General features: G+C 44.4%; 2 protein-coding genes across 2 annotated transcripts; both read left to right on the top strand.

The window, feature by feature from the left end:
* Nucleotides 1-279: 279 nt before the first annotated feature.
* LOC139416942 (ATP synthase F(0) complex subunit B1, mitochondrial-like) lies at nt 280-4,595 on the top strand. Its single transcript, XM_071166130.1, has 7 exons — nt 280-456; nt 1,575-1,611; nt 1,880-2,022; nt 2,773-2,936; nt 3,258-3,383; nt 3,742-3,921; nt 4,343-4,595. Exons 1-7 carry the CDS (start codon nt 429-431, stop codon nt 4,418-4,420), a joined length of 756 nt encoding a protein of 251 aa, XP_071022231.1. The 5' UTR covers nt 280-428; the 3' UTR covers nt 4,421-4,595.
* A 682-nt stretch (nt 4,596-5,277) lies between these two features.
* LOC139417412 (EPS8 signaling adaptor L3b) lies at nt 5,278-25,491 on the top strand. The gene is made up of 19 exons (XM_071166686.1): nt 5,278-5,358; nt 11,002-11,078; nt 11,418-11,488; nt 11,631-11,695; nt 11,828-11,986; nt 12,934-13,083; nt 14,387-14,478; nt 14,552-14,703; nt 15,145-15,290; nt 16,036-16,150; nt 19,054-19,124; nt 19,453-19,527; nt 20,949-21,094; nt 22,736-22,901; nt 23,137-23,187; nt 23,294-23,380; nt 24,547-24,749; nt 24,982-25,114; nt 25,313-25,491. The coding sequence occupies exons 2-19, from the start codon at nt 11,038-11,040 to the stop codon at nt 25,355-25,357; spliced, it is 1,968 nt and encodes a 655-aa protein (XP_071022787.1). The 5' UTR covers nt 5,278-5,358; nt 11,002-11,037; the 3' UTR covers nt 25,358-25,491.
* The last annotated feature ends 584 nt before the right edge of the window (nt 25,492-26,075 follow it).

Here is a 26,075-nt window from a genome sequence, read left to right as displayed (position 1 = left end):
TTGCATTTACTTTTGATACTTAAGTATATTTAAAAGCAAATACTTTTAGACTTTAACTCAAGTAGTATTTCACTGGGTGACTTTCACTTTTACTTGACTCATTGTCCATTAAGGTATCTTTACTTTTATTCAAGTATGATAATTGGGTACCTTTCCCATTATTGACTGCAATTATATTTAGGATCTTTACTAATATCCCGTGCAGCAAAAGTATGTTTGTTGTGTGCCACCTAGTGAATAAGACATTGAACAACTGGAAAATTTGATTTGACCCGGACGCACAAATCCCGTTTACGAAGGCATAGAGTCTCGCGACGTTTGACGAGGCTTTCTCGTTCGTCGGCCATTCTTGTGGCTCTTTGCAGTAGAAGGGCACGAAGGGAGCAGTGCCCAGTAAACCAAGGACTTGGCACTTTTCTCGTTCAACCATGCTGTCTAGGGTCGTTTTCGTTTCAGGTATGCAATGCCAGCCTTTTCTACATAAGATTGAGTTGAAATAGCAGTAGTAATGCCGCGAAGTGTGGCTGACTTGAATGTGAATCTGAAGGGTAAAGTCAGGGGAAGAAGGCCGCAGTCACATTGAATGAGCAACATGCAAACCTAACGACAGCTAGTAAATGTGACTTGCAAAATGTTATTAATTTGTCCAATTTGGGTAGTTATTGCACAGGGTTCGAATTAGTTAGCTAAATGTCAAGGCAAGTCATTGTTTTTGCGATTAGTTAAATAACTACAGTTAGCCACAAACGAACTGACGTAAACCAGACTAGCCTCTGATCTCTGCCCTTGGCTAGCCAGGACATCCGACCCGCTTGTTTACAACTGCACTAGGGTCAGACCACATTTCTCTTTAGATTATTAAGACACTGGATCCGAAGCGACATGTGGCTCAGAAAACTTCTTTAATCCAGGGAGGAGAAATGCGTTGCACTCTGAATTGCCCCATTATCCCAACTGTTACACTGAGAAGGTTGAACGACTGGTAGTTTAATTAAAATGCAGTTTTTGACCTCATTCTAGCTAGCAGTAGCCACAGCAGCCATTATGGAATGAACAACAAAGGAGCTGATTGGCTGACACTTCCAAATTGGCTGCTGATTAGGATCTGTGCTTGTCTATTTAATAATTATACACATTTTTAATCAGATATCATGGATTTTCAAAAAATATCAAATGTACGTTTTTGAAAAAGTCAGTTTACTTTACGTAAAAAACTCGTCGAGTTTTTCTTGTCTACCTAGCAAGCTAGAGACAATATTGAATTCTGGAAGCTTGCAAACAAGCTGGCATGGTAACGCTTGCGGATGTCATGGCTATTGCTCTTGACGGCCGACTAACGTTGGCTAGCTAAAGCTTGTCAGTGTGTACAGTTCACACGCACATTCTCTTTGTTTGATTGCATAAGTAAATGTCAATATTAATCTCTACCATTATGTTAAAAATTTAGCAACAGGGCACTCTTTCAAGCAGCCACAGTCTCCACATGTTTACTTTCATTGACTCTTTCGTGACATTCAAAACATTTGTACATTTGTCTTTTCAATTCTATTGACTGTTCTTTTATCCTCTTCCAGCCAATGCTGTAAAAAGCAGTGGTCCCCTCGGAGCTGGGTATGCACCTCTTATTATGACTTCCAACCTTTAACTGAAACTAGATACATCTGCTTGTTTTACATGCAGGAAATCAATAAATGCCATTTCACAACACTAGATGTCATTTTTATGGTCCAGTAGTTTTATGATTTGGCAAACATTGGAATTTGATAAATATAAATGGAAATAAGGGTGACAAAATTATAATGGTCACTCTACGTTGAAGATCTACATGCCCGTCTTCTCTGTAGGTCCTATAATAAGTTGTCTGTCTGTGTCTTCCCAGGCTGGTCCAGCTGGCCCACCTCCACACATCCCCCAACAGCCAGGCCCCAGTCCCCGCTCTGCCAGAGAAGGGAGGCAAAACACGCCACGGCATCATCCCTGAGGAGCTCTTCCAGATCCTGTACCCCAAGACTGGAGTTACAGGTCAGCAGGACTTCCCCAAACCTGGAGCAATGTTCAGATAGAAATATGACATGTAGAACAAACTTGCCTCATGTAGAATAATAACTGTTTTATTCATTCCATTTCTGTCGACATGATCAACAATTTTTGCCTGGATGTGGCCATAAACGTTCACTCCCCTCACCTTTCATCGTCCTCTTCTTTCCCTCCTCTTCTCCTCCCCTCATCTCCTCTTCTCCTCCCCTCCCCTCATCTCCTCCTCTTCTCTTTCTTTCTCTTCTCTTTCTTTCTTTCTCCTCTTCTTTCTTTCTCCTCTTCTCTCTTTCTCCTCTTCTCTCTTTCTCCTCTTCTCTCTTTCTCCTCTTCTCTCTTTCTCCTCTTCTCTCTTTCTCCTATTCTCTATTTCTCCTCTTCTCTCTTTCTTCTCTCCTTCTTCTCTCCTCCTTTTTCTCTCCTCCTTTCCTCTTCTCTCCTCCTTTCCTCTTCTCTCCTCCTTTCCTCTTCGCTCCTCCTTTCCTCTTCTCTCTTTCTCCTCTTCTCTCCTCCTTTCCTCTTCTCTCTTTCTCCTCTTCTCTCCTCCTTTCCTCCTCATCTTCTCTACTCCTTTCCTTCTCCTCCCCTCATCTCCTCCTTTCCTTCTCTTATCTCCTTCTTTCCTTCTCTCCTCCTTTCCTCCTCTTTTCCTCCTACCCTCATCTCCTCCTTTCCTCCTACCCTCATCTCCTCTTCCTCCCATCTACTCTTCCCTCACTCCTGTCCTGTTGTCTCCAGGGCCCTACGTGCTGGGTGCTGGGCTGCTCACATACATCCTTTCCAAGGAGATCTACATCATCAACCATGAGACCTTCGCTGCTGCCTGCATGGGTACGGTCATCATCTACGGTGTCAGGAAGTTCGGCCCCGACGTTGCGGCTTTCGCTGACAAACTGAACGAGGTGGGGAATTTATTCTCCTGAGTATGTTTGGCTTATTTCATCATCACTTGCAGAAGTTCTTATCATACATGTTGTGCTCTGGACTGCTTAAAAGATGCACTGTGTTAACACACAGCCTCGTTTCCACTGAATTTACAATTTAGGCTTTTTGCCCCTACCCCTTAATGCCAGCCAGTCCTGAGACATTTTCATATGTTTGAGGAAATGGATCCGTACTGCAAACTGTCCATCACATGCTGTGTCCCTCCCGAGGCGCTTAGTCTCATAACTGACCTGTGACCCTGACGTCGGCTGTGTGGGTTGTTGTTTTTTTTTTTGCAGGAGAAAGTTCAGAAGGCTCAGGAAGTGAAGGACCTGGCCATGACCAGCTTGGCTCAGGCCATCCAGGATGAGAAGAAGGAGCAGTGGAGGGCAGAGGGTCGACAGATGCTCTTCGACGCTAAGAGGGTGAGTGTGACGCAGGTTAGAACATGGGTCGACCATACACACCCAAATTAGGTGAAATCAAGCCAATTAAAAAGCATTTTGATAAGAGACCTATTGAATATGGTCTTTGGTCTGCGTGACCACTCCTAGGACTGGTTTTCTGGACACAAGTTTAATTGAGGGTAGACCTGGATTAAAAATCATTCTCAATGGAGATTATCTGTTTTAAAATAGTTTTTTTAGGCCAGGACTTTCTCTGGGTCTGAGAAACCTGACTCTAATAACCGGGAATGATTTTGACATGAGATGGTGTACTAATGTTTTCAACTGTCCTCTTCTCCTGTCTTCCACTGTCCTCTTTTCCCGTCTTCCAACTCAGAACAACGTGGCCATGCTACTGGAGACCAACCGCAGGGAGAGGGTCCACATGGTGACCAACGATGTGAAGAAGAGGCTGGACTACCAGATCGCCCTGCAGACTCTTCACCGCCGCATGGAGCAGGAACACATGGTGAACTGGGTGGAGAAGAACGTTGTCACCAGCATCACCCCCCAGCAGGTGGGTTAAGGATGGGAGATGGATGGGGACATTACATACTTGACGTGTGTGTGTGTGTGTGTGTGGAGATTTTATACACAGTATGTCTCAGAGGTTCTGTTCCACCTAGACACACGTACGTACGTGTTGTGTCTAGGTGGAACAGAACCAGAACCTCTGAGACATACTGTGTATAAACTCTCCACTAGTGGTAGTCACTGTGCCCTGTCATGTTTCTAGTAGGTAGACGGCTTTTTCTCAATATGAACTTGGTAAATGTCGACCTGCGTCTGTTGTATTGATGGGCAATAGAATTACAGCGAAACCCCCTGAAATTTGGTTTATTTAGACTTATTTTATTTTATTCTTGATTAATTTGACCCTTGACCTTGCTCATGCCTTTCTGTCTGACTAACCCTGTTTCGTTCGTTCCGTGTTTCAGGAGAAAGCCAGTATTGCCAAGTGCATCACAGACCTGAAGGTTTTGGCTAAAGTCCAGCAGGCCAAGACCACTGCATAACTCACCACTGTACTGTCTCTAGACCGTCGCCACTCAACCCCCAACTCGTTGATGGCCACTTTTCATTACAAATCAACTATTTCCTCTTTAACAATATGGTCTGTCTCTTTCCATGTAATGAGTGTATATACACATCGACTGATCATAAAAATAAAAGGTTAATTTTATTCACTAACCTTCTAGTTTGTCGTTATTAACCCGGCTGAAAATGCTGTTGATAATATTTGTTGGTTCAAGGCGACAATCTGGGATTTGTTTCTTAGCAAAATGGCAGCAAGTTGTTACACCAGACACAGTTTGGACAGATTCTTATGCTGTACTGTAGGTGATATAAAACGGTTTGGGAAAAATTGCATAAGAGGTCTTACGTTTTACCTGTGTCTTGTTGTACGCTTATCTCACCACCTATAATCTCTTTATCAACAGAACGGCAAGGCATTCCCAAACCTTTGGACTCATAATGTACAAAACTTGCTTTCCATCAAGCCTTTAATGACCCTTATAAAAACTAGGGCCTATGGTCCCCTATGACGCCCTATGGGCCCTGGTCGTAAGTAGTGTACTATAAAGTATGCCGTTTGGGACGCACTTTATCTGTGGGGCTGGCCGTTCTCCGTCACTGCTGGGACCTGGTCAGGAGTGTGTAATGTTAGCGATGGGAATGTGTTGGGACAGATATGACTACGTAATAGAAGGACAGACACAAGCTCTGGTTATGTTTCTGATCAACGTGAAATGTTCACCTCACTGAATACACCCTTGCAGGTGGACTTTGACCTTGGCGTTTCCAAGCAGGAAGTCAAGGATAATATTTGTCTTTTCTTTTGTACCTGACGATTGTGTCGGAAGCTTGTCTTGGAATATGTATGCCACTATTGGATTATAAGAGGCTTGCTCATGGAACAGTGAACTCAAGAGGACACAGGCTACATTCACAGGTAATAATATTGGACTTCATCTAAAGAAATGCTTAAGAGACTCTGTATATATGTACGGAAATGTCTGAGGTATAAAGATACAGTAATGTGGAAATGCGAGAGAGACCAAGGCAGAACAATAAGCTTTGGAATAAAGTTATTAATGTACAGTGCATTTGGAAAGTATTCAGACCCCTTTACTTTTTCCACATTTTGTTACATTACAGCCTTATTCTAAAATAGATTTTTTTTAAATTCTCATCAATCTACACACAATACCCCATAATGACATCACAATACCCCATAATGACAAAGGGGAAAACAGGTTTTTAGAAATGTTTGCAAATGTATTACAAATAAAAATCAGAAATACCTTATTTACATAAGTATTCAGACAATTTGCTATGAGATTTGAAATTGAGCTCAGGTGCATCCTGTTTCCATTGATCGACCTTGAGATGTTTTCTACAACTTGATTGGAGTCCACCTGTGGTAAATTCTATTGATTGGACATGATTTGGAAAGGCACAAACCTGTCTATATATGGTCACACAGTTGACAGTGCATGTTGGAGTGAAAACCAAGCCATGAGGTTGAAGGAATTGTCCGTAGAGCTCTGAGACAGGATTGTGTCAAGGCACAGATCTGGGGAAGGATACTAAAAAATTGTCAACAGGTCCCCAAGAACACAGTGGCCTTCATCGTTCCTAACTGGAAGAAGTTTGGCCGCCCGGCCAAACTGAGCAATCGGGAGAGAAGGGCCTTGTTCACGGTGGTGACCAAGAACCCAATCACCACTGACAGCTTTAGAGATCCTCTGTGGAGATGGTTGTCCTTCTGGAAGGTTCTCCCATCTTTTTAAAAATGTATTTACATATTTTTTTTTTTTTACCCCCTTTTCTCCCCAATTTCGTGGTTTCCAATTGGTAGTTAGTCTTGTCTCATCACTGCAACTCCCATACGGACTCGGGACAGGCGAAGGTCGAGAGCCATGAGTACTCCGAAACACAACCCAACCAAGCTGCACTGCTTCTTGACAATGCCCACTTAACCCGGAAGCCAGCCCCACCAATGTATCAGAGGGAACACCGTACACCTGGCAACCGTGTCAGCGTGCACTGCGCCCGCCACAGGAGTCGCTAGTGCCCGATGGGACAAGGACATCCCTCCTCTAACCCGGACAAATGTCACCTAAAAGACTCTCAGACCATGAGAAACAAGATTATTTGGTCTGATGAAACCAAGATTGAACTCTTTAGCCTGAATGCCAAGCGTCACGTCTGAAGGAAACCTGGCACCATCCCTACGGTGAAGCAAGGTGGTGGCAGCATCATGCTGTGGGGATGTTTTTCAGCGGCAGGGACTGAAAGTCTAGTCAGGATCAAGGGAAAGATGAACGGAGCAAAGTACAGAGAGATCCTTGATGAAAACCTGCTCCAGAGCGCTCAGGACCTCAGACTGGGGCGAAGGTTCACCTTCCAACAGGACATCAACCCTAAGCACACAGCCAAGACAACGCAGGAGTGGCTTCAGGACAAGTCTCTGAATGTCCTAGCCAGAGCCCGGATTTGAACTTGATCGAACATCTCTGGAGAGACCTGAAAATAGCTGTGCAGCGACTCTCCCCAACCAACCGGACAAAGCTTAAGATGATCTGCGAAGAAGAATGGGAGCAAATCCACAAATACAGATGTGCCAAGCTTGTATCGTCATACACTCGAGGCTGTAATCGCTGCCAAATGTGTTTCTGATCTGAATACTTATGTAAATGTAACATTTCTGTTTATTTGTAATGAATTAGCTAACGTTTCTAAAACTGCTCTGTCATTATTCAGTATTGTGTGTTTGGGATAGATAGGTTTTTATTTATTTATCCTTTTTAAAAAGGCAAGTCGGTTAAGAACAAATTCTTATTTACAATGACGGCCTAGGAACAGTGGGTAAACTGCCTTGTTCAAGGGGCAGAACGACAGATTTTTACCTTGTCAGCTCGGGGATTTGATCTAGCAACCTTTCGGTTACTAGCCCAACGCTCTAACCACTAGGCCACCTGCCACCCCAAAATTGATGAAGGAAGGGAAAAAAAACTGATTTGAATACATTTTAGAATGAGTCTGTAACGTAACAAAATGTGGAAAAGTCTAAGGGGTCTGAATACTTTCTGACTGTGGTGTATACTGCAGTCTGAATTTGTTTAGCTCTGTTACAGAATCAACATTTTTATATTTATTACTGATATCTGTATTAGTAAATATTGATTTTGTGACCACATCTTTTTTTGCCAGTAGGGAAATGTTTTTTTATTATCACCTGGAAGGTAGTAAATGTGTTATGAACTGGTTGATATATTACTGTGATGTCAGCTACTGTGGTGGTACCTGGCAAGGTGAGCTGGGACTAAGCCTACCTTTTTCCTTAGGTCAGTTTCACATACACACAACCCTTTTTAAAGGAGGAAGACTGTCTGCTGACTGAATACAACATCGAGGTGTGTCAGCTGCTGACTGAATAGAACATTATGTGTCAGCTGCTGACTGAATAGAACTGCTGACTGAATAGAACATTGAGGTGTGTCAGCTGCTGAATGAATAGAACATTGAGGTATGTCAGATGCTGACTGAATAGAACGTCGAGGTGTGTCAGCTGCTGACTGAATAGAACATTGAGGTGTGTCAGCTGCTGACTGAATAGAACATTGAGGTATGTCAGCTGCTGACTGAATAGAACATTGAGGTGTGTCAGCTGCTGACTGAATAGAACATTGAGGTGTGTCAGCTGCTGACTGAATAGAACTGCTGACTGAATAGAACATTGAGGTGTGTCAGCTGCTGACTGAATAGAACATTGAGGTGTGTCAGATGCTGACTGAATAGAACATCGAGGTGTGTCAGCTGCTGACTGAATAGAACATTGAGGTATGTCAGCTGCTGACTGAATAGAACATTGAGGTGTGTCAGCTGCTGACTGAATAGAACATTGAGGTATGTCAGCTGCTGACTGAATAGAACATTGAGGTGTGTCAGCTGCTGACTGAATAGAACTGCTGACTGAATAGAACATTGAGGTATGTCAGCTGCTGACTGAAAACAACATTGAGGTATGTCAGCTGCTGACTGAATAGAACATTGAGGTATGTCAGCTGCTGACTGAATAGAACATTGAGGTATGTCGGCTGCTGACTGAATAGAACATTGAGGTATGTCAGCTGCTGACTGAATAGAACCGCTAACTGAATAGAACATCGAGGTGTGTCAGCTGCTGACTGAATAGAACATTGAGGTATGTCAGCTGCTGACTGAATAGAACATTGAGGTGTGTCAGCTGCTAACTGAATAGAACATTGACGTGTGTCAGCTGCTGACTGAACAGAACATTGAGGTGTGTCAGATGCTGACTGAATAGAACATTGAGGTGTGTCAGCTGCTGACTGAATAGAACATCGAGGCGTGTCAGCTGCTGACTGAATAAAACTGCTGACTGAATAGAACATTGAGGGATGTCAGCTGCTGACTGAATAGAACATTGAGGTGTGTCAGCTGCTGACTGAATAGAACATTGAGGTGTGTCAGCTGCTGACCGAATAGAACATTGAGGTGTGTCAGCTTCTGACCGACTAGAACATTGAGGTGTGTCAGCTGCTGACTGACTAGAACATTGAGGTGTGTCAGCTGCTGACTGAATAGAACATCGAGGTATGTCAGATGCTGACTGAATAGAACATTGAGGTATGTCAGCTGCTGACTGAATAGAACATTGAGGTATGTCAGCTGCTGACTGAATAGAACATTGAGGTGTGTCAGCTGCTGACTGAATAGAACATTGAGGTGTGTCAGCTGCTGACTGAATAGAACTGCTGACTGAATAGAACATTGAGGTGTGTCAGCTGCTGACTGAATAGAACTGCTGACTGAATAGAACATTGAGGTGTGTCAGCTGCTGACTGAATAGAACATTGAGGTGTGTCAGCTGCTGACTGAATAGAACATTGAGGTATGTCAGCTGCTGACTGAATAGAACATTGAGGTGTGTCAGCTGCTGACTGAATAGAACTGCTGACTGAATAGAACATTGAGGGATGTCAGCTGCTGACTGAATAGAACATTGAGGTGTGTCAGCTGCTGACTGAATAGAACATTGAGGTGTGTCAGATGCTGACTGAATAGAACATTGGAGGTGTGTCAGCTGCTGACTGAATAGAACATTGAGGTGTGTCAGCTGCTGACTGAATAGAACATTGAGGTGTGTCAGATGCTGACTGAATAGAACATTGAGGTGTGTCAGCTGCTGACTGAATAGAACATCGAGGCGTGTCAGCTGCTGACTGAATAGAACTGCTGACTGAATAGAACATTGAGGTATGCCAGCTGCTGACTGAATAGAACATCGAGGTGTGTCAGCTGCTGACTGAATAGAACTGCTGACTGAATAGAACATTGAGGGATGTCAGCTGCTGACTGAATAGAACATTGAGGTGTGTCAGCTGCTGACTGAATAGAACATTGAGGTGTGTCAGCTGCTGACCGAATAGAACATTGAGGTGTGTCAGCTTCTGACCGACTAGAACATTGAGGTGTGTCAGCTGCTGACTGACTAGAACATTGAGGTGTGTCAGCTGCTGACTGAATAGAACATCGAGGTATGTCAGATGCTGACTGAATAGAACATTGAGGTATGTCAGCTGCTGACTGAATAGAACATTGAGGTGTGTCAGCTGCTGACTGAATAGAACATTGAGGTGTGTCAGCTGCTGACTGAATAGAACATTGAGGTGTGTCAGCTGCTGACTGAATAGAACTGCTGACTGAATAGAACATTGAGGTGTGTCAGCTGCTGACTGAATAGAACTGCTGACTGAATAGAACATTGAGGTGTGTCAGCTGCTGACTGAATAGAACATTGAGGTGTGTCAGCTGCTGACTGAATAGAACATTGAGGTATGTCGGCTGCTGACTGAATAGAACATTGAGGTGTGTCAGCTGCTGACTGAATAGAACATTGAGGTGTGTTTTGAGGTCTTGCCCTTTTTTTTACAAGCCTTTTATCAGTCTATTTGTATTGCTGTCCAAATGTTCTGCGACGGGAATGATTAGACCTGAAATATTACCTTGATTTCTAGGCCAACTATCAATGACAATCACTTCACATTTCAAGAATTACTTCATTCATGACTTGCTCTCTTGTCAACATGTTTATCTGAGCTATTTCACCTTAAAAACCCCTTCACCTGTTGTATGGGATATGTACTGGTGTGTGAACAGAGGTGATAGCATGGTTTTATATTCTTTATACTTGGTAGTGATTAACTAGTGTCTGACTGATGCAAAGTGTATGTGTAACTTCTTGGTTTCCTTTTTTGACTAAGTCAGCAGAATTGGCACATTTCTGGATTCCTAATAACTGTTGGCTTGTAAGACTGATCACTCAGTCAGAAATAAAGGTGTGTGTGTGTGTGTGTGTGTGTGTGTGTGTGTGTGTGTGTGTGTGTGAGCTTCTATAGAACTAGAGCTGAATGATCATCGTTCTGTGACTCGTGGTACTTCTGTTTTCTATGGCTGGTTCCCTGTACATCTCTTTCCTCTCTTTCCTGACCTGTGATCAAAGCAGGCCACGGTCACACACCTGTTTCACCTGCTGATACACTACCATGACCTTTGCCCTTTGCAGATTGGTGACGTCACGATTCAAAAAAAGAAATAAAAAATGTTCAGGAACAATAGCGTGCCGTTTCCCTCTCAACCAAGGTACAGTATCACACCTGTATCCTCACCGTCTTGATTATTAAGTGGGTTGCTAGATCCGTTCAAGGAAAGACAGTAGTGATACGATCAGCCTCCTTATATATCATGGGCGTCCTCAGGAAACGGACTGTATATAAACTACACACTCCCTTTTGCTATATAAACGATACATTTATATTTGAGTGGCAATCCTAACACTTCCTTTTAGTGTTAGTTGATCTAAACATTGCTAACGTACTGCACTCTACAGATGCTTGTTGATCTAGTGTCAGATGGCAAACAAGTAATGTTGTATTGGCCTATGAGTACAACAGTGGAGTTAGTAATGGGTGTGTGTTGCAGAGGGTTCCCTCAGGTGGATCCCCCCTCTCAGAGGTCCAGTATGACCAGACCCAGTGCCAAGTCCATATACAGTGAGTTCATAGTTCACACCTCCAATCATGTTTACCACTAAGCCTATTGGTTCAATTCAATATTTCAGTAAGCGCTAAGTCAATTGGTTTAATTCAATCTTTCAGTAAACGCTAGGCCTAATGGTTAAATTCAATCTTTCAGTGCAAAGGAAGGAGTATTCTGAAACGATGAACAACCAACCTGACAACTTTCAGTACAGGGTGGAGGTAAGGTTAAATTCTGAACATTCAGATTGAAATGTATTGTGGTGGCTCTTGTATGATTATCTGTCATGTGGAATAAGAGTCATGTCTCCCTATAACTCCTCTTAACACTACCTGTCTCACATTCTATCCTAGCACCTGTTTACGTGTGAGTTGGACGGCCAGGAGGTGCGCAACTTGGATGACTGTGTGACCAGGCTGCAGAGGCTGGAGGCTAAGGGCCGTGTCTGGGGGCAGGAGGTGATCCTGGAGGTCCAGGGAGGATACCTTCAGCTCAACGACATTGAGACCAAGGTAGCCAACCTGTCACCTGTCTCTAGACAACGTACAACGTATCTATTGTTGTTTGTATATGGAGACCAAGGTACTGTCTCTGTAATAGATGCACTGTCAGTGAAACAGACGTGTCAGTCTATCGTACGCCTGTGTCTGTATTGTTCCTGTCTGTGTCGAATGCTGGTGACAAACAACACTCATCCTGTGGAGGTCAAAGTTCAGTTCCCTTTATTCATGTGTACTATAGAGGGGGATGGGTTTGGAACACCATAATGATGTCCATTGGAAATACAGTGATATTGGGTATTGCATAACTTGTATTAGCTTGACCTCATCGGTGTCCAGGCAATCTCATGAAGTCACGCTGTGTGACTTTTGCCACGTTCACACGCTAGGAAACTCTGACGTTTCCGACTTGCTAACGGACTGGTGGTAGTTTTACACGTGCTGCTTTCGACCAGCTAGCAAGTTTCAGAGTTCCCGACTAGCACGTAAATGCGGCATAAGTTCTCTCTAGAGGCAGAGTCAGTGCCTCTGGGAAGTGTAGTTCAGACCAAGGCTGTGTTGGACACCTGTGCCTACAACTACCTACTCACCTTCTCCCTACCCCTCTGTTCTCTCTACAGGCAGAGCTGGAGTATGTGCCTCTGGGAAGTGTAGTTCAGACCAAGGCTGTGTTGGACACCTGTGCCTACAACTCCCTACTCACCTTCTCCCTACCCCTCTGTTCTCTCTACAGGCAGAGCTGGAGTATGTGCCTCTGGGAAGTGTAGTTCAGACCAAGGCTGTGTTGGACACCTGTGCCTACAACTCCCTACTCACCTTCTCCCTACCCCTCTGTTCTCTCTACAGGCAGAGCTGGAGTATGTGCCTCTGGGAAGTGTACTTCAGACCAAGGCTGTGTTGGACACCTGTGCCTACAACTCCCTACTCACCTTCTCCCTACCCCTCTGTTCTCTCTACAGGCAGAGCTGGAGTATGTGCCTCTGGGAAGTGTAGTTCAGACCAAGGCTGTGTTGGACACTTGTGCCTACAACTCCCTGCTCACTGTTATGGTCCAGGAACGCAACAGGCGCATCCCTCAAGTCTTTATGTTCCAGTGTGAGGAGGTCGGGGTGAGTGAGACAGATTCCACCAGCCTAACGTCACTGCACATGGACAAGTTACAGATTTCACCATAACCTCAGCTACAACCTACAAGTTACAGATTTCACCATAACCTCAGCTACAACCGACAAGATACAGATTTCACCCCAGCCTCACCCCCAGCCTCACAGATTTCACCATAACCTCAGCTACAACCGACAAGATACAGATTTCACCATAATCTCAGCTAAAACCGACAAGATACAGATTTCACCATAACCAGCTAAAACCGACAGATTTCACCATAACCAGCTAAAACCGACAGATTTCACCATAACCAGCTAAAACCGACAGATTTCACCATAATCTCAGCTAAAACCGACAGATTTCACCATAATCTCAGCTACAACCGACAAGATACAGATTTCACCATAACCAGCTAAAACCGACAGATTTCACCATAACCAGCTAAAACCGACAGATTTCACCATAACCAGCTAAAACCGACAGATTTCACCATAATCTCAGCTAAAACCGACAGATTTCACCATAATCTCAGCTACAACCGACAAGATACAGATTTCACCATAACCTCAGCTACAACCGACAAGATACAGATTTCACCATAATCTCAGCTACAACCGACAAGATACAGATTTCACCATAATCTCAGCTAAAACCGACAGATTTCACCATAACCAGCTAAAACCGACAGATTTCACCATAACCAGCTAAAACCGACAGATTTCACCATAACCAGCTAAAACCGACAGATTTCACCATAACCAGCTAAAACCGACAGATTTCACCATAACCAGCTAAAACCGACAAGTTAATCAACAGATGCCTATTTTTGTTTGGGTAGAGATGTGAAGTGTGTTTCATCCCACTATCTAACTTTGGGGAAACATCAGTGAACGAGTGGATATAATATTTCTTAACCTTTTGGTTGGATCTTGGATAATCAGGGATGGAATTAGTAAAAAATAAATAAAATAAATTTAAAAAATCACTCAGAATTCACCACTGTGAAAATAGCAAGAATTCAGCTCATAGTACCATTTATGTATTTAGTCATGTCAAAATGATTTCACATTGGGACCTGTGCTCCATGAGTTCCTCCTCAAACTCTATTCCATCCCCTGGATGTAGTGGTGTAGTGTATAAGTTATCCTGAGACCGAGTGGTGCTATCTGTCCCTCTAGGCAGAACCCATCAGAGACCTGGACAGGGCTGTCCAACACAGTACTAATTCTCCACCTGTTGTCACCTAGCAGTGTCTTAATGAGACTAACCTGTGTAAATAGGAGATTGTTCTGTCTGTTCCTTTAGGCAGAGCATATCAGAGAAGACCTGGACAAGGCTGTCCAACACAACGCCAATGCTCCTCCTCCTGAACCTCGCAGAGAACCAAGCAGACACAAGTACGACATCAGAACACACGCACACACACACACACACACACACACACACACACTAAACCTCTCTCTTTCTCAGGAGTAATCTGGAGAACATCATCGGTCAACAGGCGAATGGGAATGGCTTCTGGCCCATTGGTCCTGCTCCTCCCATGATGCTGCAGGAGAGGACCCCTCCTCCCCCTGACCGCACCGCCCCGGTGTACAACAACAGAAATGGCAGGGACTATGGTCAGTCTTTAGCTTTGTCTGAAAAGTTTACAAGGCGTCAAATCTTTGATTCCTCCTGTCCTTGATTCATCCTGTCCTTGATTCATCCTGTCCTTGATTCATCCTGTCCTTGATTCCTCCTGTCCTTGATCCCTCCTTTCCTTGATTCCTCCTTTCCTTGATTCCTCCTTTCCTTGATTCCTCCTGTCCTTGATTCCTCCTTTCCTTGATTCCTCCTTTCCTTGATTCCTCCTTTCCTTGATTCCTCCTGTCCTTGATTCATCCTGTCCTTGATTCCTCCATTCCTTTGCATTAAAGGAGAGGTGCCAAGGTCTCTCCCTTCAGACCTTCTCCTCCAATGAGTTTGGAGAAGGTGGCAAGGATTTTCCTTTTATGCTTCACTACAACAATGGAGTTTAATGCCAGAAGTTGAGATCTGTCTTTATCCGTGTGTGTTTCCAGAGAGCTTCCCTCCCCCTCCAGTCTACAGCCCACTACAGGAGCCCCTGCACAGTCCGGAGGTATACGGAGGGTCACTGCAGTACGGAGCTAGAGACCAAGAGCCTCGCCAACCCCAGCCTCAATACACTGACACAGAGAGGAATGTGGTCAGTACTGTGTCTTGTTACACAACCCAACACCCTAACCCCTCACCGCCAGCCTCAGCCCCAAATACACTGACACACAGAGAGGAATGTGGTCAGTACCGTGTCTTGTTACACAACCCAACACCCTAACCCCTCACCGCCAGCCTCAGCCCCAAATACACTGACACACATAGAGGAATGTTGTCAGTACCATGTCTGTTACACAACCCAACACCCTAACCCCTCACCGCCAGCCTCAGCCCCAAATACACTGACACACATATAGGAATGTTGTCAGTACCATGTCTGTTACACAACCCAACACCCTAACGCCTCACCCTCAGACCCAGCCTCACCCTGAGACCCAGTCTTAGACCCAGCCTCACCCTCAGACCCTAGCCTATTATACCATACTTTAAGTGCATTGTTCTGTCTGGTTAAACCAGGCCATCTGTTCCCTAACCTGTTATACCAGACTTTAAGTGCATTGTTTTGTCTGGTTAAACCAGGCCATCTGTTCCCTAACCTGTTATACCAGACTTTAAGTGCATTGTTCTGTCTGGTTAAACCAGGCCATCTGTTCCCTAACCTGTTATACCAGACTTTAAGTGCATTGTTTTGTCTGGTTAAACCAGGCCATCTGTTCCCTAACCTGTTATACCAGACTTTAAGTGCTATTCTGTTTGGACTCCCGGCTACACATTTTAGAGTACATTTACAAGTGTTTCTCAGTCATTCGATGTTCGTACATTATTTGTCTGTGTAGGAAATTTTAAACCATGTGCTGAACGACGTGGAGCTCTTCATGGGGAAAGTAGCCGCTCCTCATGAAGAGAAGAACAACAAGAAGAACAAGAAGAAGAAAAGCTCAAAGCCAAACGGTGATTTAAGTCAAATTTATCTTCAATCAGCTTCGGAAACACTGGTCCCAGATCTGTTTGTAGCCAGTTAGCCTGGTCCCAGATCTGTTTGTAGCCAGTTAGCCTGGTCCCAGACCTGTTTGTAGCCAGTTAGCCTGGTCCCAGATCTGTTTGTAGCCAGTTAGCCTGGTCCCAGATCTGTTTGTAGCCAGTTAGCCTGGTCCCAGATCTGTTTGTAGCCAGTTAGCCTGGTCCCAGATCTGTTTGTAGCCAGTTAGCCTGGTCCCAGATCTGTTTGTAGCCAGTTAGCCTGGTCCCAGACCTGTTTGTTGACAGTTAGCCTGGTCCCAGACCTGTTTGTAGCCAGTTAACCTGGTCCCAGAACTGTTTGTTGGCAGTTAGCCTGGTCCCAGAACTGTTTGTTGCCAGTTAGCCTAGTCCCAGAACTGTTTGTTGGCAGTTAGCCTGGTCCCAGAACTGTTTGTTGGCAGTTAGTCTGGTCCCAGACCTGTTTGTTGCCCGTTAGCCTGGTCCCAGACCTGTTTGTTGCCAGTTAGCCTGGTCTCAGACCTGTTTGTTGCCAGTTAGCCTGGTCCCAGACCTGTTTGTTGCCAGTTAGCCTGGTCCCAGCCCTGTTTGTTGCCAGTTAGCCTGATCCCAGACCTGTTTGTTGCCCGTTAGCCTGGTCCCAGACCTGTTTGTTGACAGTTAGCCTGGTCCCAGACCTGTTTGTTGCCAGTTAGCCTGGTCCCAGACCTGTTTGTTGCCAGTTAGCCTGGTCCCAGACCTGTTTGTAGCCAGTTAGCCTGGTCCCAGACCTGTTTGTTGACAGTTAGCCTGGTCCCAGACCTGTTTGTTGGCAGTTAGCCTGGTCCCAGATCTGTTTTCTCTTGCCAGTTAGCCTGGTCCCAGATCTGTTTTCTCTTGCCAGTTAGCCTGGTCCCAGATCTGTTTTCTCTTGCCAGTTAGCCTGGTCCCAGATCTGTTTGTGCTCTTGCCAACTCCATTACAGTTAATGTCAAGCCAAACATGACAATGAGTGACGGGAAATTAGCATGAGGCCAGGAAACACTAGTGTAAAGGACTGATACTAGGGTAAAGGACTAAAGGACTGATACTAGGGTAAAGGACTGATACTAGGGTAAAGGACTGATACTAGGGTAAAGGACTGATACTAGGGTAAAGGACTGATACTAGGGTAAAGGACTGATACTAGGGTAAAGGACTGATACTAGGGTAAAGGACTGATACTAGGGTAAAGGACTGAGACTAGGGTAAAGGACTGATACTAGGGTAAAGGACTGATACCAGGGTAAAGGACTGATACCAGGGTAAAGGACTGATACCAGGGTAAAGGACTGATACTAGGGTAAAGGACTGAGACTAGGGTAAAGGACTGATACTAGGGTAAAGGACTGATACTAGGGTAAAGGACTGATACTAGGGTAAAGGACTGATACTAGGGTAAAGGACTAAAGGACTGATACTAGGGTAAAGGACTGATACCAGGGTAAAGGACTGATACTAGGGTAAAGGACTGATACTAGGGTAAAGGACTGATACTAGGGTAAAGGACTGATACCAGGGTAAAGGACTGATACTAGGGTAAAGGACTGATACCAGGGTAAAGGACTGATACTAGGGTAAAGGACTGATACCAGGGTAAAGGATTGATACTAGACTAAAGGACTGATACTAGACTAAAGGACTGATACTAGGATAAAGGACTGATACTAGGGTAAAGGACTGATACCAGGGTAAAGGACTGATACTAGGGTAAAGGACTGATACCAGGGTAAAGGACTGATACTAGGGTAAAGGACTGATACCAGGGTAAAGGACTGATACCAGGGTAAAGGACTGATACCAGGGTAAAGGATTGATACTAGACTAAAGGACTGATACTAGACTAAAGGACTGATACTAGACTAAAGGACTGATACTAGGGTAAAGGACTGATACCAGGGTAAAGGACTGGTACTAGGGTAAAGGACTGATACTAGGGTAAAGGACTAAAGGACTGATACTAGGGTAAAGGACTGATACCAGGGTAAAGGACTGATACCAGGGTAAAGGACTGATACCAGGGTAAAGGACTGATACCAGGGTAAAGGATTGATACTAGACTAAAGGATTGATACTAGACTAAAGGACTGATACTAGACTAAAGGACTGATACCAGGGTAAAGGACTGATACCAGGGTAAAGGATTGATACTAGACTAAAGGACTGATACTAGACTAAAGGACTGATACCAGGGTAAAGGACTGATACTAGGGTAAAGGACTGATACCAGGGTAAAGGACTGATACTAGGGTAAAGGACTGATACCAGGGTAAAGGACTGATACTAGGGTAAAGGACTGATACCAGGGTAAAGGACTGATACCAGGGTAAAGGACTGATACCAGGGTAAAGGATTGATACTAGACTAAAGGACTGATACTAGACTAAAGGACTGATACTAGACTAAAGGACTGATACTAGGGTAAAGGACTGATACCAGGGTAAAGGACTGGTACTAGGGTAAAGGACTGATACTAGGGTAAAGGACTAAAGGACTGATACTAGGGTAAAGGACTGATACCAGGGTAAAGGACTGATACCAGGGTAAAGGACTGATACCAGGGTAAAGGACTGATACCAGGGTAAAGGATTGATACTAGACTAAAGGATTGATACTAGACTAAAGGACTGATACTAGACTAAAGGACTGATACCAGGGTAAAGGACTGATACCAGGGTAAAGGATTGATACTAGACTAAAGGACTGATACTAGACTAAAGGACTGATACCAGGGTAAAGGACTGATACCAGGGTAAAGGACTGATACCAGGGTAAAGGACTGATGCTCTGCAGAAATATTTATAACAGATTTGCTTGGGTTTCTATACTGGAAAATAATAATTTGTCTATTTCTGTAGCTGACAACTTGCCACATTGGGAGGAGTTTGTTGTCTGTCTTCAGAAAATCAAGTATGGATTCAACCTGCTGGTATGTTTACCTCCTATCAGAAATCATACGATGTCAGACGTTCACTTGAACTAAGTGTTGATTTAATTAACCTCAGGTTTTCTATAATTTCATATCATTAATCAGACATAATGGTATTATCATATTACCTGAAAATAAAGTATGCTGTTGAATTACTCTGTACAACTCAGGGGTTTAGTTTCCTGGGGTGTGTTTGGGGAAACTCTGCTTTACAGTACCGATTGCAACACAGCCCATTATTGCTGAACTTTAAAAAAAATTGGAATGTGTGCCTCATTGGTTCTTGTGCTGAGTAAGCACCGTCGCCATTGGTCCTTTTCTGTTACAGGGAAAGCTGAATGGAGAGATCCAGAACCCTAGCGCTGCTGACTTTGTCCACATTCTCTTCTCCACTCTGGGCATGGTGAGCATCTGTCTGTAGCACCAAGCAGCCACGACTAAGAAGGATATGGGACCCGTTGCCTAGGCTACTCCTGGACTGATTCATTTGTCTTTTAATTCAAGAGTAGGCTTGAAGCTAGAGTCCTTAATTGAAACAATAACAAAGCTGATACCCATCCTCTGTTTTTGGTTAAAAGCCGAGGGAGGGGCCTGGAGAAATACAACCACTATCAGATTAATAGATAGAGCTATGGATGCAAGGACTGACCATCCATGATATCAACATTATAGTTATAACCATGTTATGAGGCTATACAGGACTGACCATCCATGATATCAACATTATAGTTATAACCATGTTATGAGGCTATATAGGACTGACCATCCATGATATCAACATTATAGGTTTAGCCATGTTATGAGGCTATACAGGACTGACCATCCACGATATCAACATTATAGTTATAACCATGTTATGAGGCTATATAGGACCATCCATGATATCAACATTATAGTTTTAACCATGTTATGAGGCTATATAGGACCATCCATGATATCAACATTATAGTTTTAACCATGTTATGAGGCTATATAGGACCATCCATGATATCAACATTATAGTTTTAACCATGTTATGAGGCTATATAGGATCATCCATGATATCAACATTATAGTTATAACCATGTTATGAGGCTATATAGGACCATCCATGATATCAACATTATAGTTATAACCATGTTATGAGGCTATATAGGACCATCCATGATATCAACATTATAGTTATAACCATGTTATGAGGCTATACAGGACTGACCATCCACGATATCAACATTATAGGTTTAGCCATGTTATGAGGCTATACAGGACTGACCATCCACGATATCAACATTATAGTTATAACCATGTTATGAGGCTATATAGGACCATCCATGATATCAACATTATAGTTTTAACCATGTTATGAGGCTATATAGGACCATCCATGATATCAACATTATAGTTATAACCATGTTATGAGGCTATATAGGACCATCCATGATATCAACATTATAGGTTTAACCATGTTATGAGGCTATACAAGACTGACCATCCATGATATCAACATTATAGTTTTAACCATGTTATGAGGCTATATAGGACCATCCATGATATCAACATTATAGTTTTAACCATGTTATGAGGCTATACTTAGTTTTTTTTACATGTACATTATTTACAAACATTGGAGTAAAACAAACTTATATTTGGGGTTCTGATGGGGTACAACAGCTGAACTAAGCTCATGAGGCATTTATAAATAATATTCTTCAAGAATGAATGGGAAAATCTCATTAATTTATAAGATCCAAAAATGGATGTAGGATACTGTCCGGTAAACCTGTCCCACAGTGTTTAGATATTTGTATGACTCATTCCTCCCTCCTGTCATTGTCTCTATTCCAGTTGATGTGCCACTACCCCCCTGACCTGCCCCCCTCTGTCCTAACCCCCCTGCTAACAGAGCCAGCACTCATCTTGCTTAGCCAGGTGGTCACCCCAGAGGAGGACCAAAAATGGAGGGCCCTGGGAGACTCCTGGAACATCCCCAGGTAAACAACCCTTAGTACCCCATAACCACTTCATGAGTGACCCTATTCCCCCTACCTGACTACTCCTAACCACTAACTAAAACAACCTGTTCTGGAGCACCCTGCTAGCTGGTAGACAGCTGGAACATACCCAGGTATCCCTTCAACTAGCTCTGGAGACCCCTCTGCTTTCCTAAGTAGCTCTATTCCAACCCTAAGTATCATCTATCCCTTTCCGTAGTACCCCTAACTAACTAACTAGGTACCCCTATCTCTTTCCTTAGTACCCCTAACCTCTAACTAACTGGACCAGCTGTGAAGGCTCCTGGGTGACAGCCGTAGCATGCCCATGTATGGCTGCCCTTAGACACCCCTCCAAATGTAGTGGATTTGGCTATTTCAGCCACACCTGTTGCTGACAGGTGTATAAAATCGAGCACACAGCCATGCAATCTCCATAGACAAACATTGGCATTAGAATCGCTTTCCTGAAGAGCTCAGTGACTTTGAATGTTGCACTGTCATTGGATACCACCTTTCCAACAAGTCAGTTAAATCAAATTTCGGTCAACTGTAAGTGCTGTTATAGTGAAGTGGAAATGCCTATGAGCAAGAACGGCTCAGTCGCAAAGTGGTAGGCCAAACAATCTTACAGAACGGGACCACCGAGTGCTATAGTCTGTCCTCGGTTGCAACACTCACTACCGAGTTCCAAACTGCCTCTGGAAGAAACCTCAACACAAGAACTGTTTGTTGGGAGCTTCATGAAATGGGTTTCCATGGTAGAGCAGCCGCACACAAGACTAAGATCACCAAGTGCAAAGCCAAGCGTTGACTGGAGTGGTGTAAAGCTTGCTGCCAATGGAGAGGTGGAAATGCATTCCCTGGAGTGATGAATCACGCCTCACCATCTGTCAATCCGACGGACGAATCTGGGTTTGGTGGATGCCAGGAGAATGCTACCTGCACGAATGCATTGTGCCACCTGTAAGTTCGGTTGAGGACGAATTGCCCAACATCAGTGCCCGACCTCACTAATGCTCTAGTGGCTGAATGGAAGCAAGTCCCTGCAGCAATGTCCCAACATCTAGTGGAAAGCCTTCCTGGAAGATTGGAGGCTGTTATAGCAGCAGAGGGGGGACCAACTACATATTAATGCCCATGATTTTTGAATGAGATGTTTGACGAGCAGGTGTCCACATACCTTTGGTCATGTAGTGTATATTGGGTTGGTTTACCTGTTAGGAACTGTATATAACCAGTCCTGGGTGCAATTAGTATCCGCTTTCTGTCAGACCTGGGTTCAAACAGTATTTGTTTTCTATCAAATACAATTTTTTTTTTTTTTTTTTTTTTTTTTTTTTACCTTTATTTAACCAGGCAAGTCAGTTAAGAACAAATTCTTATTTTCAATGACGGCCTGGGAACAGTGGGTTAACTGCCTGTTCAGGGGCAGAACGACAGATTTGTACCTTGTCAGCTCGGGGGTTTGAACTCGCAACCTTCCGGTTACTAGTCCAACGCTCTAACCACTAGGCTACCCTGCCGCACAATGAATGGTTGATTTAAGCCTGCCTTGTTTGCTGGAGTCAGCAACTAGCCAGCGAGATTATTTGTTTTCAGTAGGAGGTGTTCATTGGTTTCCTGTGTTTGTTGTACCAGGTCCAAATGGCCAGACGGTCACATGATCCCGCCCTACAACCCAGAGTTCTATGATGGTTGGCAGCCGCCACAGCCTGTCCCACCGGCAGCCAATCAGGGCCTGAGCAGGAGCAACAGCCAGCACATCCCCCTGAGAAAGGAAATGATGCAACAGATGCCTGATGAGGTAACAATAATAACATCTAATAAAATGCCATATGGATTTCAATCATTTGTTAAAGCAGTGAAGGTCCCCAATCCTCATTTGAGATTCAATATTTGCATTTAACTCACATTTCTTTGCACCAATCTCCAAAATTCAAAGTTATGTACACGTATCACTTATTATCTAAAATTAGGATTCAGCCATAAGAAGCAGTGTTAAATATCATTATCTCATGGTGACCCCTCTGTTCTCTCAGGGCAGGCAGTTGAGCAGGAGTAACAGCCAATACATGCAACGGCCTGAGGAGGTAAGACTGACGAGGACAGAAGCGTCAGAATCCATCAAAACATTCATTCAAACTGTGTCTTTATTACGTTATGTTTCTCATGATTTATTGTCATTGACCGTCACAGCTGGCCCCAGTGAGGATGCGTGTGATCTATGACTTTATGGCCAGGAACCCCCAGGAGCTGAGCATTATGAAGGGAGAGGTTGTCCAGGTGGGTTATGGTTGAACCCCCAGGAGCTGCGCATTATGAATGGAGAGGGGGGTTAGGGTTGAACCCCCAGGAGCTGAGTATTATGAAGGGAGAGGGGGGTTAGGGTTGAACCCCCAGGAGCTGAGCATTATGAAGGGAGAGGGGGGTTAGGGTTGAACCCCCAGGAGCTGAGCATTATGAAGGGAGAGCTTGTCCAGGTGGGTTAGGGTTGAACCACCAGGAGCTGAGCATTATGAAGGGAGAGGGGGGTTAGGGTTGAACCCCCAGGAGCTGAGCATTATGAAGGGAGAGGTGGGTTAGGGTTGAACCCCCAGGAGCTGAGCATTATGAAGGGAGAGCTTGTCCAGGTGGGTTAGGGTTGAACCCCCAGGAGCTGAGCATTATGAAGGGAGAGCTTGTCCAGGTGGGTTAGGGTTGAACCACCAGGAGCTGAGCATTATGAAGGGAGAGGGGGGTTAGGGTTGAACCCCCAGGAGCTGAGCATTATGAAGGGAGAGGTGGGTTAGGGTTGAACCCCCAGGAGCTGAGCATTATGAAGGGAGAGCTTGTCCAGGTGGGTTAGGGTTGAACCACCAGGAGCTGAGTATTATGAAGGGAGAGGGGGGTTAGGGTTGAACCACCAGAAGCTGAGCATTATGAAGGGAGAGCTTGTCCAGGTGGGTTAGGGTTGAACCACCAGAAGCTGAGCATTATGAAGGGAGCGGAAGGTCAGGTGAGTGTCTGACTGTTAGGATTAATCCCATGGCTCCTATAAGGAACACAGGCCATTGACAAATGTCCTCCATCTCACTGACTGAATATGGATTAAAAAAGAATAGCAGTGAATGTCAACCAAACCAGAATCAGAATAACAAAATGGATGTAAATGGTTTTTGAATGTCAACCAAACCAGAATCAGAATAACAAAATGGATGTAAATGGTTTTTGAATGTCAACCAAACCAGAATCAAAATAACAAAATGGATGTAAATGGTTTTTGAATGTCAACCAAACCAGAATCAGAATAACAAAATGGATGTAAATGGTTTTTGAATGTCAACCAAACCAGAATCAGAATAACAAAATGGATGTAAATGGTTTTTGCAACATTAGGAAAATATATCTGTGAAAATAAACATACGTTGATCTACAGAAGTGATTTAAAGTTGTAAATTGTGTGTTTCTAGGTCGTAGACAAGTCGGGGCAGTGGTGGAGGATCCGTAATGAACGTGGCGAGGAGGGTCACGTTGCTAAGAACGTTCTAGAGCCTCTGGATGGAGGGAGACCCTGGGATGAGGGCCAGGAGGTGCGCTCCCCTCCACCCCTCAACATGCAGTCCAGACCTGCAGAGGTGAAAGCCTGGCTGGAATACAAAGCCTTCTCCAAAATGTAAGAAATGACATGGACAACAAACTCTGATCTTTCCTCCTTGGTGGCTCTGCTTACTAGCACTGTAAAACTGACTCAGGGACCGGTCATCAACATGCCATGGACCGTCACTGGTCCACAGAGTCCACAGGGTCCACAGACTGGAGGATGGGAAAACATTGTGCTAAGCAACCTTGTTGTGATGGTGTTGTGGTGTTTTCTATGCTTATGAGAGCTTTTATGTTGTCATTAGAACGGTTCGTAGCCTGAGCGTGCTGAACGGAGCCCTGCTACTGGGGATGTCCAAAGATGAGATGAGGACGGTGTGTCCAGAGGAAGGAGGAAGAGTCTTCTTCCAGCTGCAGGCCATCAAGTCCTCCATAGCCGTGAGTGACAGTAGCACACACACGCACACACAACTCAGATCACGCAACCTAAAATTATAGCTGATCTACTAAGAGTTTGGGTGCTTCTCTGCCTTTTTTTTCTATCACTGACGAATTCAAGCTGAACGAAATGCATTGTCTGTGAGACAGAGATAAACAACCAGTCAGATTTTTTTCTCTCTCTCTCATTGCCTGCAGCTTGCCAGTGAGTCCAGTGGATATGGCCCTTATAACGGTCGTTAGGCTGACTCGTCACAAGTAACAACCAAGGGCCGACTGAGGGAGAAGAATAAACTCAACTATTTAACCTTTCATTTAATCATATATTTTTTTTGTCAATTCATAGACGGGTTGGTTGTTTAGCAACAAAGCCGATGTGTGAGTAACTATGTGTCAAAACACAGATTGGTTTTGACTGTTGACAACATGTAAACTGTATTATTTCTTTAAATGTTTTATTGATTAAACATAAATAAATTTGCACAATCAGCACTTTTTTGTTTATCTTTGAACTTCCAAGATCATTGCAGACATCTGAGCGCTCCCCTTTCTTTTGCTGGGATAGTCACCGGGTAGTCACCATGGTAGTCACCGGGTAGTCACCATGTGAGTCACCGTGTGAGTCACCGTGTGAGTCACCGGGTAGTCACCGGGTAGTCACCGGGTAGTCACCATGTGAGTCACCGGGTAGTCACTGGGTAGTCACTGTGTCAGTCACCGGGTAGTCACTGTGTGAGTCACCGGGTAGTCACTGTGTGAGTCACCGGGTAGTCACTGTGTGAGTCACCGGGTAGTCACTGTGTGAGTCACCGGGTAGTCACTGTGTGAGTCACCGGGTAGTCACCGTGTGAGTCACCGGGTAGTCACCATGTGAGTCACCGGGTAGTCACCGGGTAGTCACCATGTGAGTCACCGGGTAGTCACCGTGTGAGTCACCGGGTAGTCACCGGGTAGTCACCGT

This window comes from Oncorhynchus clarkii, chromosome 9, assembly GCF_045791955.1.
Source record: "Oncorhynchus clarkii lewisi isolate Uvic-CL-2024 chromosome 9, UVic_Ocla_1.0, whole genome shotgun sequence".
NCBI classification, from domain to species: Eukaryota; Metazoa; Chordata; class Actinopteri; order Salmoniformes; family Salmonidae; genus Oncorhynchus; species Oncorhynchus clarkii.
The sequence above is the reverse complement of the archived record's forward strand: the minus strand, read 5'-3'. Positions and strand labels throughout refer to the sequence as shown.